General features: G+C 54.9%; 5 protein-coding genes across 5 annotated transcripts; 2 read left to right on the top strand and 3 right to left on the bottom strand.

Moving 5' to 3' along the window:
- Nucleotides 1-914: 914 nt before the first annotated feature.
- Nucleotides 915-4071, top strand: agdC (putative alpha-glucosidase; the record flags this gene model as incomplete). Its single annotated transcript, XM_025649836.1, has 8 exons — nucleotides 915-1138; nucleotides 1198-1805; nucleotides 1863-2106; nucleotides 2162-2233; nucleotides 2289-2762; nucleotides 2818-2926; nucleotides 2987-3719; nucleotides 4033-4071. The coding sequence occupies exons 1-8, from the start codon at nucleotides 928-930 to the stop codon at nucleotides 4069-4071; spliced, it is 2490 nt and encodes an 829-aa protein (XP_025504978.1). The 5' UTR covers nucleotides 915-927.
- A 1747-nt stretch (nucleotides 4072-5818) lies between these two features.
- BO66DRAFT_372214 (proline dehydrogenase family protein) lies at nucleotides 5819-7643 on the bottom strand. The gene is made up of 2 exons (XM_025645495.1): nucleotides 6942-7643; nucleotides 5819-6861 (listed from the first exon to the last, which is right to left on the bottom strand). The coding sequence occupies exons 1-2, from the start codon at nucleotides 7517-7519 to the stop codon at nucleotides 6012-6014; spliced, it is 1428 nt and encodes a 475-aa protein (XP_025504977.1). The 5' UTR covers nucleotides 7520-7643; the 3' UTR covers nucleotides 5819-6011.
- A 1350-nt stretch (nucleotides 7644-8993) lies between these two features.
- On the bottom strand, nucleotides 8994-10054 carry BO66DRAFT_449006 (copper acquisition factor BIM1-like domain-containing protein; the record flags this gene model as incomplete). The annotated part of the gene is made up of 3 exons (XM_025651769.1): nucleotides 9636-10054; nucleotides 9257-9570; nucleotides 8994-9197 (listed from the first exon to the last, which is right to left on the bottom strand). The coding sequence occupies exons 1-3, from the start codon at nucleotides 9847-9849 to the stop codon at nucleotides 8994-8996; spliced, it is 732 nt and encodes a 243-aa protein (XP_025504976.1). The 5' UTR covers nucleotides 9850-10054.
- A 1109-nt stretch (nucleotides 10055-11163) lies between these two features.
- Nucleotides 11164-12741, top strand: BO66DRAFT_400687 (WD repeat protein; the record flags this gene model as incomplete). The annotated part of the gene is made up of 6 exons (XM_025648731.1): nucleotides 11164-11467; nucleotides 11663-11789; nucleotides 11880-11946; nucleotides 12014-12354; nucleotides 12411-12537; nucleotides 12589-12741. The coding sequence occupies 6 exons, from the start codon at nucleotides 11164-11166 to the stop codon at nucleotides 12739-12741; spliced, it is 1119 nt and encodes a 372-aa protein (XP_025504975.1).
- A 72-nt stretch (nucleotides 12742-12813) lies between these two features.
- BO66DRAFT_391073 (type 1 glutamine amidotransferase domain-containing protein) lies at nucleotides 12814-13703 on the bottom strand. Its single transcript, XM_025647163.1, has one exon. The coding sequence runs from the start codon at nucleotides 13637-13639 to the stop codon at nucleotides 12881-12883; it is 759 nt and encodes a 252-aa protein (XP_025504974.1). The 5' UTR covers nucleotides 13640-13703; the 3' UTR covers nucleotides 12814-12880.
- Nucleotides 13704-14126: the final 423 nt, after the last annotated feature.

Genomic DNA, 14126 nt, shown 5'->3' with positions numbered 1-14126 from the left:
GTTGAAGTATTTTCCTCTTTGGGTAAGGCTCGGTTTACTCCACTCCAGGCTTGCATCTCCAAGTCCGATCCGATCCCGGGTTCAGTTTTGGCACTGCTTCCTCAACTATCCATGTCTCTGGGCCACCCAGTTTTAATCTCAATCCATGGCGATGCTCAGTATCTATACAATATCGCCCTTCGTTCGCAGGACACACAGTTGAATTCGAACGACGATTCCAACCACTAACTTCTCTTATCTGTTGTGATGCAATGGTGTTCGTCTTACGGCCCGTGCTGGCTCCACGTCGGCTGCAGCTGCAGCAGCCAAACTTTCCCCTCACCTCAGCTTAAGGGTCCCGACCTCCCAATTATTGCCTGCACCGCACCTGTCGCTTGAGTGCCACCAGAAAAAGAACAAGCGACGTCACAAATGATACATACCTATGCAACCATCCATACCACGCTGTGAGGTGGCCGGCCTTGACGGATGCAAGCCTCCACCGCAAGAAGCCCAGCCGACTTGCTTTCCCCCCCCGCATGAGTCCCAACTTCCCAAATCACTAGTGGCGATGATCCCCGATAATTGACCGAAATAGTCTTGGGAAAGGGTGCCAATTACCTCGTTAAGGGTTCAGACTCCGCTCTACCCCAACCTCGGCCTTCCTACTCTAGTCTAACCTGCCTCTTGGCAGCAACTTCTGGACTTTGAGTCGCGACCTTCGTCAGCAAAATACCTGACTGGGACGGTCTTGGCATCAGAACATTTTCGAACGTAGTGAGGGCTGGTGGGGTCAATGTTGTACTGCAGCCTGCATTCTGATGGCCTTGGATCAACATGCCCTGCATCCGTTGTCAGCAAACTCTGACCGAATGCATGCCTATATATACCCGCACAATCGGGCGTCGATCTCACCATACTTTCTCTAAGGCACGCTCTTGACTGAGGATGCTAGGGTCCTTGTTTGTTCTCGTTCCCCTTGTGGGCGCTGCAGCTATCAGATCGGAGGCATCTCACCATGACTGTCCTGGCTACAAGGCATCCAATGTCAAGAAGGAGGCGAACTCTCTAACGGCAGACCTGACTTTAGCTGGCTCGCCCTGCAACAGCTATGGCACGGATCTGCGTGACCTCAAGCTTCTCGTGGAATATCAAACCGGTATGAAATGCTTCAAAACCGGGGTTTGTGTTGCGAAACTCGCTCACAGTTTTCATTAGATGAACGTCTCCATGTAATCATCTACGATGCCGATGAACAGGTATACCAGGTTCCCGAATCTGTCCTTCCCCGCGTGGACGGGGATAGCGGGTCCAGCGACACATCGGCGCTCGATTTCGACCTCGTTGAAGAGCCATTCTCATTTGTCGTTTCAAGAGACGACGAGGTACTCTTCGACTCCTCAGCATCGAACCTCGTTTTCCAATCCCAGTATCTGAACCTGCGCACCTGGCTTCCCGACGAGCCCTACCTGTACGGTCTTGGCGAGCACTCAGATCCTATGCGCTTGCCCACAGACAACTACACCCGCACGCTCTGGAACCGTGACGCTTACAGCGCGCCCAACGGGACCAACCTCTACGGCAGTCATCCGGTCTACTACGACCACCGTGGCGAATCTGGCACCCACGGCGTTCTGCTGCTGAACTCCAACGGGATGGACATCAAGATCAACAAGACCGACGACGGCCAGCAGTACCTTGAATACAACACTTTGGGCGGCGTGTTTGACTTCTACTTCTTCACTGCGCCTACTCCTAAAGAGGCGAGTATCGAGTATGCCAAGGTCGTGGGTCTTCCGGCAATGCAGAGTTATTGGACTTTGGGCGTACGTTTTCCCCGCCCCTAGAATTGTGGTTCACAATAATGGCTAATCCTTTTCAAGTTCCACCAATGCAGATACGGATACCAGGATGTTTACAATGTAGCAGAGGTGGTGTACAACTACAGCAAGGCAGGAATCCCCTTGGAAACCATGTGGACCGACATCGACTACATGGATAGAAGAAGAGTGTTCACTCTCGACCCGGAGAGATTTCCCTTGAACAAAATGCGCGAGCTGGTCACTTATCTGCACCGTCACGACCAAAAGTACATTGTGATGGTTGACCCCGCAGTGAGCGTCAGCAGTGAGTACTTTCAGAGCAGCATTCTCGATTGCAAGTGCTGACAGTCCGTTCAAAGACAACTCGGCATATACCACTGGTGTAAGCGAAGGCGTCTTCCTCCACCACCAGAACGGAAGTCTATACGAGGGTATTGCCATCCTTCGCAACCAGTGAAATATCCAAAGCTGACCTGCAACAATCAGGTGCCGTCTGGCCCGGCGTGACCGTCTACCCGGATTGGTTCCACTCCGATACCCAAGATTTCTGGAACGCGCAGTTCGCCGAGTTCTTCAATGCTACCGCGGGAGTTGACATCGACGGTCTGTGGATCGACATGAACGAAGCGTCGAATTTCTGCCCTTACCCGTGCGCGGATCCGGCGGCGTTCGCCATCTCCGACGACCTGCCCCCTGCCGCACCGGCTGTACGGGCCAGTAGCCCTCGCCCACTACCTGGGTTCCCGCAGGACTTCCAGCCTTCCGCGTCGAAGCGATCTTCCGCCAACGGCCAAGGAACCAAAGGCGCGAAAATCGGGCTAGCCAACCGCAACCTTACCGACCCGCTCTACAAGATCCAGAATGCAGCTGGGGTCATCAGCATGAACACCATCCAAACCGACATCGTCCACGCCGGGGAGGGCTACGTCGAGTACGACACGCACAACCTTTACGGAACGAGTGAGTCCAACTACAGTCCTTCAAACTCTGAATCACACTAACCACATGATCACAGTGATGAGCACGGCGTCGCGCGATGCGATGGCCACGCGCCGTCCCAACGTCCGACCCTTCATCATCACCCGGAGTACCTACGCAGGAGCGGGATCGCACGTTGGACATTGGTACGCCATCCCCCCCCCCCTACTCACTCTCATAAACCTCCCCATCCTAACCCACCGCAGGCTAGGCGACAACATCAGCGACTGGGCGCACTACCGGATCTCGATCGCGCAGATCCTGGCCTTCGCCTCGATGTTCCAGATCCCGATGGTCGGCGCGGACGTGTGCGGGTTCGGGGGCAACACGACGGAGCAGCTGTGCGCGCGGTGGGCGGCGCTGGGGGCGTTTTACACGTTCTACCGCAACCACAACGAGCTGGGGGACATCTCGCAGGAGTTCTACGTGTGGCCGACGGTGGCGGAGGCGGCGCGCAAGGCGATCGACATCCGCTACCGGCTGCTCGACTACATCTACACGGGGCTCCACCGGCAGTCGCAGACGGGCGAACCGTTCCTGCAGCCGCTGTTCTACCTGTACCCGGCGGACGAGCGCACCTTCACCAACGACCGCCAGTTCTTCTTTGGGGACGCCCTCCTCGTCAGCCCCGTCACCCAGGAAAACGCGACCTCCGTCGACGCGTACTTCCCCGACGATGTCTTCTACGACTGGTACACGGGCCGCGCGGTGCGCGGCCGCGGGGCCAATCTCACCCTGACGGACGTCGACTACACGCATATCCCTGTCCACGTCCGCGGGGGCAGTATCGTGCCCGTGCGCTCGGCTAGCGCCATGACCACGACCGAGGTCCGGACCAAGGGCTTCGAGTTGCTCATCGCCCCTGGCTTGGATGGCACCGCGTCCGGCAGTCTGTATCTCGATGACGGGGACTCGGTCGAGCAGGCCGCCGCGACGGAGGTGACCTTCCATTACAGCCGGAAGGGCCGCGAGCTGCGGGTCGCGGTGGCGAATGCCGGGTCCGAGTTGCGCGTCGAGAAGGTCACGGTGCTGGGGGGGGGGAGGGGCAGTCGGGCAAGAAGACGCATGGGGATGGGTTCAGCCTGCGGTCGTCGCTGAAGGTGCAGCTTTGAGGGGTGGGGTGGTGGACCGTCGGCTTCTGGTCTGAATCTTGTGTCAAGGACTAGAATAGTCGACTCGGACTGCGCGGCCTCTGCGCGTTGAATTTATATACTAAACCTAATATATGCAAGAATCCGACAATCAACTACAGTTGCGACAGTCATCGAAGCACGTCCAAAGAAAGAATTAAAGTAAAGAATCCAAAATAGAAGAACCCTACCCGAGAAAAATAGTTCCAAGATCCATGCATGCATCGACCAAGACCAACCAAGTAATTCTAGCCCGAGATGCAAAGGATAAAAGGAAGCAAGCAAACGAAGTGCACGGCCTTATCGTAGAATGAATGCTAGATGGACAAGATAGAGCGAACTTTCCTTCATTTTATTCTATTTCATTTTCCATATTTTCTATTTTGATTCTTTTTTGTCGTTTGCTTTTAGGTCCACCTCAAACCTCAGCGGTTAACCGTCATCTTCAGTATACATACACAGAACAACAATACCCAAAGCCATCTTAATTGATACCTTGAGACCGTATAGCTGAAACCCATCTCCCCTTAGCGCTTTTGAATCAAGGGAGTTTGTCCGAGACTTAACCCGGGTCCTTCCAGCCCAACCATTAATGTAGATGTAAGAGCAATCCAACCCAGGGGTTCTTGTTCATCACAGCGGCCTTAGTTCCTATCCCCGTCCCTGTCTTCATACAACTTAGCGAGCGACGCACTACCGACGAAGATCCATCAAACCATCCTAGATTTGCCCTGGCCATATCAATGCCTACTTTAGGTGTACTCAAAGCGGCGAAACTGACGTCTACGTCCGGATGCGGAACCGCTGATGCCCCAATAAGGCTGAGAGAGATGTATCGTGGATTCATATCTAGGTATGGCCAGCCGCATGGGGCCTGGTCCTCCTGTCTACACAAGGCTCAACGAGCAAGCCCGCGTCGGTCGGAGGTAGGTAGCATCCCCGTTTTGCAATAGGTCTGGGCCTGGTTCTGGTTCTACAGAATCCTGCACGAGCCGGGCCCGATCACCCTGCGGCGGGACCAGAGTCAGGCGGTTTGCTGCTGAAACCCCGTCCGGCAGTGAGCAGTCCGTGCTCGCGCTATTCGTGTTTTGGGTGCCGTTTAACCAACAACCCTTGGATTGGGGATATTGTCCGGTCCGGTTCTGGAAATCGCCATGCGGGAAGAGGGAAGGATGGGTTACGAGGATCGGTGGTCTGGCACACGACTAAAGCTCAGTAGACTGGGTCGAGCCATTGGTCCAACCCTTCACATTCATGCTTCCCGTCGATGGTGGTAGTGGTACTGGAAGCCGCCGCGTATCATCATCGCGTTCTGAGGTTCCTCGTCGCTATCCACCTCGTCTTCTAGTCCATCCATCCTTTCCGGAGGGAAACTGGAAACCCTTCGCCGTTGACCACGAACCAACGGAAGATATCCAAGGATGTCTCTTGCGAATGATGGATGCTTCCTGGTCGAGTGGCTTTGGAGGAAATGGTCCTAGATCTTTGACACGGAAAGAGTCTATGTCCGGCGTGGCGGGAGCGTGTTGTGTTATTGTGGCGAGCAGGTTGGGGAAGAAGCAAGACCCTAAGATATTAAGAAGGGCTAGGCGAATCGTCCACTGACTGACCTGAGTGGGAGATCCCCCGCTCTCTGGGATGCGTCGTCGGATCCTGAATCTAGTCCGTTGGGTATGAAGCTGGCTGTGGCATTTCTCTGTCAATTTGTTGGTAGGGGAAAGGTTGGCGGTTTCACGCTGCAGGGTCTTTGAGTACGTGTAGTGTCGATGTTTGTGTCAGTTGACTGGATCGGCCGAAGCTCAAACACTGATAAGTGGGTAATTCTAGTCTATTCAACCCCAACAATGTTCGCAGCCAAAGAACAAACGATAGGACTACGAAGACAGCCGAGAAGACCAAAGGAGTAGTATCGAATCTTGATCTCATTCGTCACCAACAAAGGATAAGGAAGTTTAATGCTAACGCCATCTAAAATGCAATGAGACGCTCAGGGACTCAGACCGAAACCAGACAGCAGAAAAGGACGCCAATATTCTCAACACGCAAGAAAGAAAAGGATATAATCCGCAGAAAAAGCGAGCACAGTCAAAATCGTAAAGCATCAGTTGCGCAGACCGAAAGCCCGACGCGCCCGACGTCTCAACTCCCCCATCATCGCCTCCTGGGACTGCTTGGTGCGGCCGACGGCCTCGGTGTTCTCGACCGCGCGCCGCATCAGGAATCCCATGCACTCCTTGACGGTACCCCAGGTCAACAGCTTGTAGACGTTGGGGGACTCGATGGCAGCGGCGCCCTCCCCACCAGGGAAGCCCTGGAGGAGCTCGCAGCTGACCTCATCGGCCATACCCTGCAGCTGGGCGTAGCTCAGATCCACGCCCTGGGACTCGCCGGTGGCGGCCTGCTTCATGCGGATGGCGTGGGCCTTGCGGACGGAGTCGCGGTTGTGGGTGGCGATGATCACGTTCAGCGGGGGCAGCTGCTCGGTGTGCTTGTCGGAGGCCGGGCGGAGCATCGCGTTGTAGCGGCGGGTCAGCAGCGCCTCGACAACCCCGTCGTAGCACGCGTCCGTGTCCTCCTTGACGTCCCAGATCAGCTGCCGCGGCTCCGTCTTCAGGTACGCGCCGCGCACCAGCTTGACGCCGGCGGTGAAGCCGTTCTCGCGGGCAAACTCCAGGTGGCGGGCGATCGTGGCGGGCGTCGACTTCAGGTAGGCCTGGTAGGTGTTGAAGAAGATGGCCTTGCCCGGGGTGCGCGCGTTGCAGTACTTCTGGTACCGGAGCGCCCAGTTCTCGATCCCGTGCTGCACGGCCTGCTCCTCGGCGTCGACGAGCAGGCGCGCGTTGCGCGCAATCGCCAGGTCGCAGACTTGCTTGATGGCTTTGTCCATTTGCTCCGAGGGGTCGGACTTGTTTTGCAGGTAGTGGAGGACTTGGTGGCCCATTCCGGTCCATCTTTGGGGGGGGGAGATTGGTTAGCTTAGGTTCACAAGGTTGATTTCGGCATTTGGGGCAAGACGGAAAGGGGAGCATACTTGAGAGCCACGAAATCACCCTCCTGGGCCATATCTACTGTCTTCAGGGTGCCGTCCAGCCAGGTCTGGATCTCCTCGCGGGCGAGCTGCTCATCGAACGGGTCGACCTGTCCCTCGCCGACCAGGACCTCGCGCGCGTAGCCCAACAGCACGCCCCGGTAGCCCAGCGACTTGATGTCGCGGATGGAGCGCTGCACTTCGACCTTGTTCTCTCCGGCGTTGAACTGCTTGTAGATGGTGTGCTTGACAACGGCGTTAAGGAGCGGGTTGCGAGCCACGTCCAGCAGGGCGGACTTGGGGTGGGCCAGCGTCGACAGGGCGAAGATGCATGGTTTCAGGAGCAGCGACGAGGAGGAGACAGAGAGGATGACGAGCGAGCGGAGGACGGTCGACAGCGGCAGCTTGGCCAACGGAGTGGAGGAGGAGGTGCTTTGGAGAGACGCGGAAACCTGGTGTTGCAGGGTGGTGGTGGAAGAGACGGGCGAGGCGGCGACGGACTTTGCGTTGCTGGTCCGGCTGACATAGCGGCGGCCGGGGGCGCTGGCGAGCGCCCGCATCGGGCGGCGAGCGGCCTTCATTGTGTTTGTGTTGTTTATCGATAAGGTAGTCTAGTAAGAGGATGAATGAGGATGTATGAAAGAGAAAGAGGGACAGTTTCTAGTGTGTAGTGTGTAAAATAGTCTAGAGATGAGAAGACCAGAAGTTGTACTTGAGAAGAAAGAAGAAATTTAATTCTTTGTCGTCCTACAGTCCTGTATAGATAGTTCTCTGGGAACTGATAAAGGGAAGGGGGGGAAGGGGAAATCCGCTCCAGTAGCCGGTGGAAACCGGGCGGTTCCTCCTTGCCGGTCGCCGCATTACTTCTTCTTCTTCTTACATTATTACTATATCGACCGAGATCTATGAAGTGGCAGCAGCTGTAACAGCTGCAGCTCCAAACCCAATGCCGGTTGTACCCATTTCTTATTACTCATAAGCAGTCTAGGGGGCGGCAGCTGGACACATGACTACTCTTCTTGAGATTGAGTTCTGAGTATGTGGATGTACATCTACAATTGCCCCCTCGTGATCGCCTCGTGATCGCCTCGTGATGTCAACCCGCATCTTTTAAGGAGCAGATTGCTCAACTTGGGGGAACTTGTGTCATGAACCTGGTGGCAAATCCAAGAATCGTGGATTGGATCAGGTCCAATGAACCCATTCTCAATCTTTGATGAACCTCTCCCCCTCTTCCTCCCCTGGTGCATTGATTCAACATTGACGTCTCGAAAAGTGCTTGATGCGTTAATGCATGGGAGGCAAACTCCAATCCCCAAATCTACTACTGTATGGATCGGCAGGCGATAAGCTGATTAGAGTCGATGCGATAAGAAGTCCGCCGGTGGACGGGCCGGTTGGTTCAACTGCCCCACCGGAGTTCAAGTGGCTGAACCGGCCCGGTTAAGCGAGCTCGACAGAGAGAAAAAAAAATGCCAGGCACGTGCCCCCCGCTGGTTGCAAAGGCGGTTGATTCTCGGGGTATTGGAGACCGGGGTCATTATCCGTCTTATCGGGACACTAACTGTAACATGTCTGAGGCGATAAGGAGGGCTTACCTTGAAGATGTTGCCATTCGACGAGAATGCATGCACACAGATTCAGCGTGTTGCTTGTTTTCCTGGCACTACAATCATGTTTCCGTAAGCGTTACGCTTGAGAACAGCCTCCGGTCTTAGTCCGGTCAACCGCGGAAAGCATCTCCGCGACATCGCCGCGGTCTCGAGCTGACTTAGCTTGGCTACGTCTTTCCATGGTGTACGCCGATAGTCCGAGCATCGGACTCACTAGTGAGAAGCGACATCGTCTACTGACAATCATCAATGGTATTAAGTGGTACAAATGACAGGGATGTACCCGAGACGTACCCGAGGTCGATCGTATAGTCGTCAACGCAGGCAGATTATGCATTCATGCAACCAACGTTCAGAACTAAACCAAAAAGCCAGTCGCGGCTGAGGGTATGACAAAATAGGTGAACACTAAAAAGAACAAATGCTAACAAGGTTCAACTCGTTATAAGATCCATGCTCCCAGGGCCATCGCCAGCAGCACCGAGACGATTGGCGCCTGGCTAGGGCCATGCAGTGGGGCGACGCTAGTCGCCGTTAATGAGCTCGAGGCGAAGACATATTTGAATCCGATGTCCGACGAGTTGAAGCAGTTGTCCTTGGTCACCTCGGCGACCTCGTCGTCTTCGGCAAAGGTGATATCCACGCACTAGGATCAGACACGATAAGCGGGGGATCGAAATATTCATCAGCGATGATGATACTCACATCGTACAGAGATGCGCCGTGTTTGGCCACCTCGACAATTTGGATGGTGGCGTTGTCGCCCACCTTGGGGCTGATATCGGCTGGCAAGGGCACCTGCGGCAGACAGATCGTGCCCGGGTACGGGTTGTTGCTGGGGCCCGTGATCTCGAAGACGGGGACCATCGGAAGACTCATGTTGTCAGGGACCGTCCCCAGGCCCATGTTGATATACATGAAGGCCGTCGAGTGACCCTGGAACCAGCCGGGCTGAAGAGCGATCGCGCCTCCGTTGACGGGCCATTTGGTACGGTTCGTCGACGTAGGCATCCCACCACCTGAACAGTTGTATTAGCGATGAGGATGCTTGGCAAAGAAAAAAAGAGCAGGTTGTCAAGCATACACGGGTAGATCCATTGCATCCCATAGGGATAGACGTATGAGCCGTTCTCCCATCCAACACCCAATCCGTTCGTCTGCTGCACCGTGCCGTTGGTGTGCAGGTTGTTGCCACGATAACCGGGATAGGTGATGATACTGTGGGCGTTCACCAGACTGAGCGAGAGCAGCGTGATCGCTACGATACACCGCGATATCGACATCTGGAAGGCATTCATTTTGTCTCAGTTGGGGGTGCGAGCCGCGAGGGGGCGCCAAGCTCAGAAAGGAGGAGAAGTGAGCGAAGCGGCAAACAACTGCAGACCAAGAGATCTATACGCTCCAGTCAAAGCTTGCCAGCAGCTTTTCCGAAGGTTTCAGTCCCAGCGACTGAAGGAAGCAGTTCAGTTCGGGAGCAGGAATGAGAATCATTGAAACACAAGCCACCGTGAATCAGGAGGGTTGGCGGGAGTTTTTGAGTGCCAGACTGAGGGCATGGGCAGTTCCTGCGATGGCGCTTGCATGGTGAGGATGGCGGGGACTGCAGGTCCAGTCTGACGAGTCAAATCGCAGAGCACGATGTGATAACGCCCGCAGCGACGACCATCCAGGGTCACTGTTCAGGTGGAAGACTGTCCAGTCTGGCGAGCCGGAGGCCATGCGTTGCACCCGAGAGGCGGAGAGATACAGTGACTGGGAGCTTGGGATTGGTTTATCATTCGGTCCAAGACACGGGCCTGCAAGAGGCATCACGTTGGCCGGGTTAAAGATGGCGTTCTGGGATGTCATTCGTGGAGGGGCGATGTTGGTAGCGCCCGGATCGGAGGCTAGAAGAGGAGAAATGCGGGCGCTATTGGGCCTGGGCGCTTAGAGATCAACTGCCAAAGGTGTGACAAGAATAACCATGTCACCAGCACTGCAGTCTGTAGTATGTAGCAACCTTAGCGTCAATGTGAACAATTGTGAAGCGGCATTCACAGGTCGGGTTCGGTAGGAATTAGGTAGTCTTTTGGCCTGGTTAACCAGGCAGCCAGGCTTCCCCGCTTCAACATCCCCAGCGGATCACACAGCTCGGCGTGAGATTGTTTATCCCTGCTACCAAGCTCAAGCTGCATAGAAGCTGTTGGCTGCTGCTGCTGTAAACTGTTGAATTAATTAGAGAGAATCTATCCACTAATATAAGAATAACCTGACAGTCACAGTGTCGGTTATCACGTGACATGTGATTGCTATGATGCAGTCACATGTCTACCTTGACTGCTACGATGCAATGGGCGCTATCAGAACAGATTCATCTGGATACAAACTTACTCAGAGCCTTCAGATATATTGGAAGCACATCCTATCCAGCCCCGTTTCCTGGAAACTATTAGTTATCTGCTGTTTCAAAGAAAGGAGTCAGTTCAGCTGCAAGAAGCACACCCACACAAACAGTGCAAACACGGACCACTGTTATACCGCCTTCCATGACGGACCGGAAGATTTCAGATCCATCGCAAAAGATCTACCCAACGAAGTATAGAAGAAGGACTGCTTAAATTGTCTGTCTAACCATGCACACGCTCCAAGCGACGGCGTCATCGTCACTGTCCCTGACCGAGGGCCACTACATATACTCCATTGCCGCAGCAGGTCCCGGGTCATTCGCCGTAATCTCATCGGACGACTCGCTGCGGGTTTTCAGTGCGGATGGCCTCGGCCATTCATCCATAGTCACCCCGAGTGCCCACGAGGTGGTGACCTCGCTAAGAACCTACGATGCGGGCCAGCAGCTTCTGGCCACCGCGGGACGAGATGGCAGGGTCAAGGTCTGGGACTTGCGCAGCGGGAAGAAGCCCGCCGTAGAAATGCAACCCTGTAAGTTGTTTTTTCTCTTATGTATCTACGGTGATGGTTTTTCTTTTCCCTTTTAGCTTGGTGTCAGCTGGTGTGGGAGAAATTTTCTTGGATAAACGTGAGAAGCCACGAGTTGCCTGGCTCAGTCTGTGCAAGGAGTAATGCGGGGGAACCAAGTATTGTCTGTTATGTATTGCAAGTGTTCGCTTACCCTAGTCGTCGTCGCGATAGCAATCCAGGCTCCCGTACTTTCCATTGCGTGCTCTCCGCAAACCCATGATATTGCTGCAGGAACCGAGCTTGTTGCGTCGAATTACGGACAGCAAGCCGTGGTCGCCTTTTGGTAAGTGCGCCAAGCATCTGGCTTTGTGTTTGGGACGACATCTGCAGATGGCATCGTTGGACAAGGTTCGCAGCACACTAACAGCAACAGGGACATCCGATCAGCGAATCAACCCCGGTTGGAATATGTGGAAAGTCACAACGACGATGTGACCGAGGTTAGTGGCCTGCCGCGCTGGATGTCAATTTCAACCCTTCGTTTTCCCCTGCTAAAATGCATGACAGCTCCAATATCACCCCACCCGCAGCCATATCGCACTCTCCGGCAGTACGGACGGGCTGGTCAACATTTACGATACTACCATCACCGATGAGGATGAGGCGTTGGTGCAGGTCATCAACCACGGCTCCGTGCACCATGCCGGGTTCCTGGACGAGAAGACCGTCTATGCCCTCAGTCATGATGAGGATTTCGCGATCCATCCCACGACCAATCCGGATGACCAGACCTCGGAGGGCGCTGAGCCCATACAGTTCAATGACTTGCGACAACCGCTCAACTGCGAATACATTGTGCAACTGTGCCAGAACAGTCAGGGCCAGTACATCGCCGCAGGCAACAAGCTGTATGCATACCCACCCTTTCCGACCCGTGCAATTGATATGGAACTGACTTGAACAGCGAGCAACGGTTGGACCTGGTCCCACTTGTGTCCTCCCCATCGTGGCAATTCGATCAGAACAATTCGTGGCGTCTTCCAGGCGCTCACGGCGAAGAGGTTATCCGATCAGTTTACGTGGATGAACAGGTAGGTGATCTCTCCACGAAACTCCCTTACGTCAGCTAACGCCGTGTCTAGTCTCAATCTGTTTTGACCTGCGGCGAGGACGGATGTGTCCGTGTCTGGAAGCCGGAGGATGGGGATTCGACAACGCAAGCGGACGGCTCGGCCAAGGGAACGCGACAGAAGGAGAAACGATCCAAGAACAAAGATAGATTCAAGCCTTACTAGACTCCTGAAACACGCTTCTTACATTAGGCTGTCTTACCGGCTCTCATATTAAAATCATCTTCACACGCAGCAGATCCATGTGTCATCATCATCATTACAATAATCATTAATATGTACAACCGTCAACACCAACCAGCCCTCAAACACTGATCATCTTCAAGAACCGCTCGCCCAACTCATCCGCCGCCATGGGATTACCGCCGGACACCAACTCGCGATGGAGGGTAGTGTAGCCGACCTTCTCGGACAAGCCCGTCTCCATGACGGCGCCTTCCTCCCTCAGCCGCGACTCGACCTTCTCGACCTCCCCGCCGAGCAACGTCTCCATCGCCTTCTCCTCCACATCACTCCACGAGGTGATATGATACCCCTTGTACACGAAATCCCCATCGCCGGCAAACTTGGTGCTCAGCAACGCATACGGCCCGTGGCAGATCACGGCCGTCGGCTTGTTCTCGCGGTGGAAGTAGCGCAGGATGCGGCCGAGGTCCGGGTTATCGCCGAGGTCGGCCAGCGGCGCGTGGCCGCCGGGGATGAACACGCCGGCGAAGGAGGCCAGCTCCTCGTCGCTGATGCTGGCGAGGGGGCGCGGCCGGCCGAACCCGTTCTCGCGCTTCATGCGCTCGATGAGCGCGGTCTCGCGCCGGCGCTCGTAGAAGTTGCCCGCGAAGGCCAGCAGCGACTCGCTGTTGGGGTCCGGGACGGGCTCCTGGCCCCGCGGCGAGGCGAAGGTGACCTCGTGGCCGGCGTCGAGGAGCTTCTGGAGGGGCTTGGCCAGCTCCATCAGGAAGAAGCCCGAGGGCTGGTCGACCGTCTGGCCGGCGTCGGCGCCGGAGGTCTTCTTCAGCGGGAAGGAGTTGGCGTCGCTGAGGACGATGAGGACTTTTTTGGTGGGCATTTTGAATCGTAGGGCAGTGATGATATCGGTATCGGTTATAGGTTGTAGATTATTGAGGGATAGTTTGGTGGAGCATTGGAGGTGTCCATAGTGTGCGGTATAAGTATTGTTGATTTCGAGGGTTGGGCGGGGATGACATCCCGATGACGTACTGTGCACCCATCTCAATGATTCTCCAACACAGTCACTCTTACGTTACTGTCAGGTACACTAGCCCTACGTGAATAATCATTAGACATGGCAAACGATGTAGCGAAGAAGTGATTTGTTGGGGTTATTCCAAGTGATGCTTACAGCACGGCATGATGTTTGTTCCCTACCACACACGACCTCGGAGCTATCCCGCAACACTCAGATGCTGTTCCCCTCCTGCCTATCGAAATTACAACTTACCAACCACCTCAAAAAAATTGAAGACCAAACATATAAGAAGCATACTACCTGGATGACTTTTTTCAGATACAAAAAGCTCAGAAGTTGGAGAACT

The sequence above is a fragment of the Aspergillus aculeatinus genome (genome assembly GCF_003184765.1).
Source record: "Aspergillus aculeatinus CBS 121060 unplaced genomic scaffold BO66scaffold_18, whole genome shotgun sequence".
Taxonomy (NCBI): Eukaryota; Fungi; Ascomycota; class Eurotiomycetes; order Eurotiales; family Aspergillaceae; genus Aspergillus; species Aspergillus aculeatinus.
This window is presented reverse-complemented; position numbering and strand designations above follow the sequence as displayed.

Coding starts and splice junctions, on each gene's coding strand:
- BO66DRAFT_372214 (XM_025645495.1), bottom strand. CDS start 7,519: ATGAAGGCCGCTCGCCGCCCGATGCGGGCGCTCGCCAGCGCCCCCGGC. Junction 6,862..6,941: donor GGTGATTTCGTGGCTCTCAA/GTATGCTCCCCT, acceptor CCCCCCCCAAAG/ATGGACCGGAATGGGCCACC.
- BO66DRAFT_391073 (XM_025647163.1), bottom strand. CDS start 13,639: ATGCCCACCAAAAAAGTCCTCATCGTCCTCAGCGACGCCAACTCCTTC.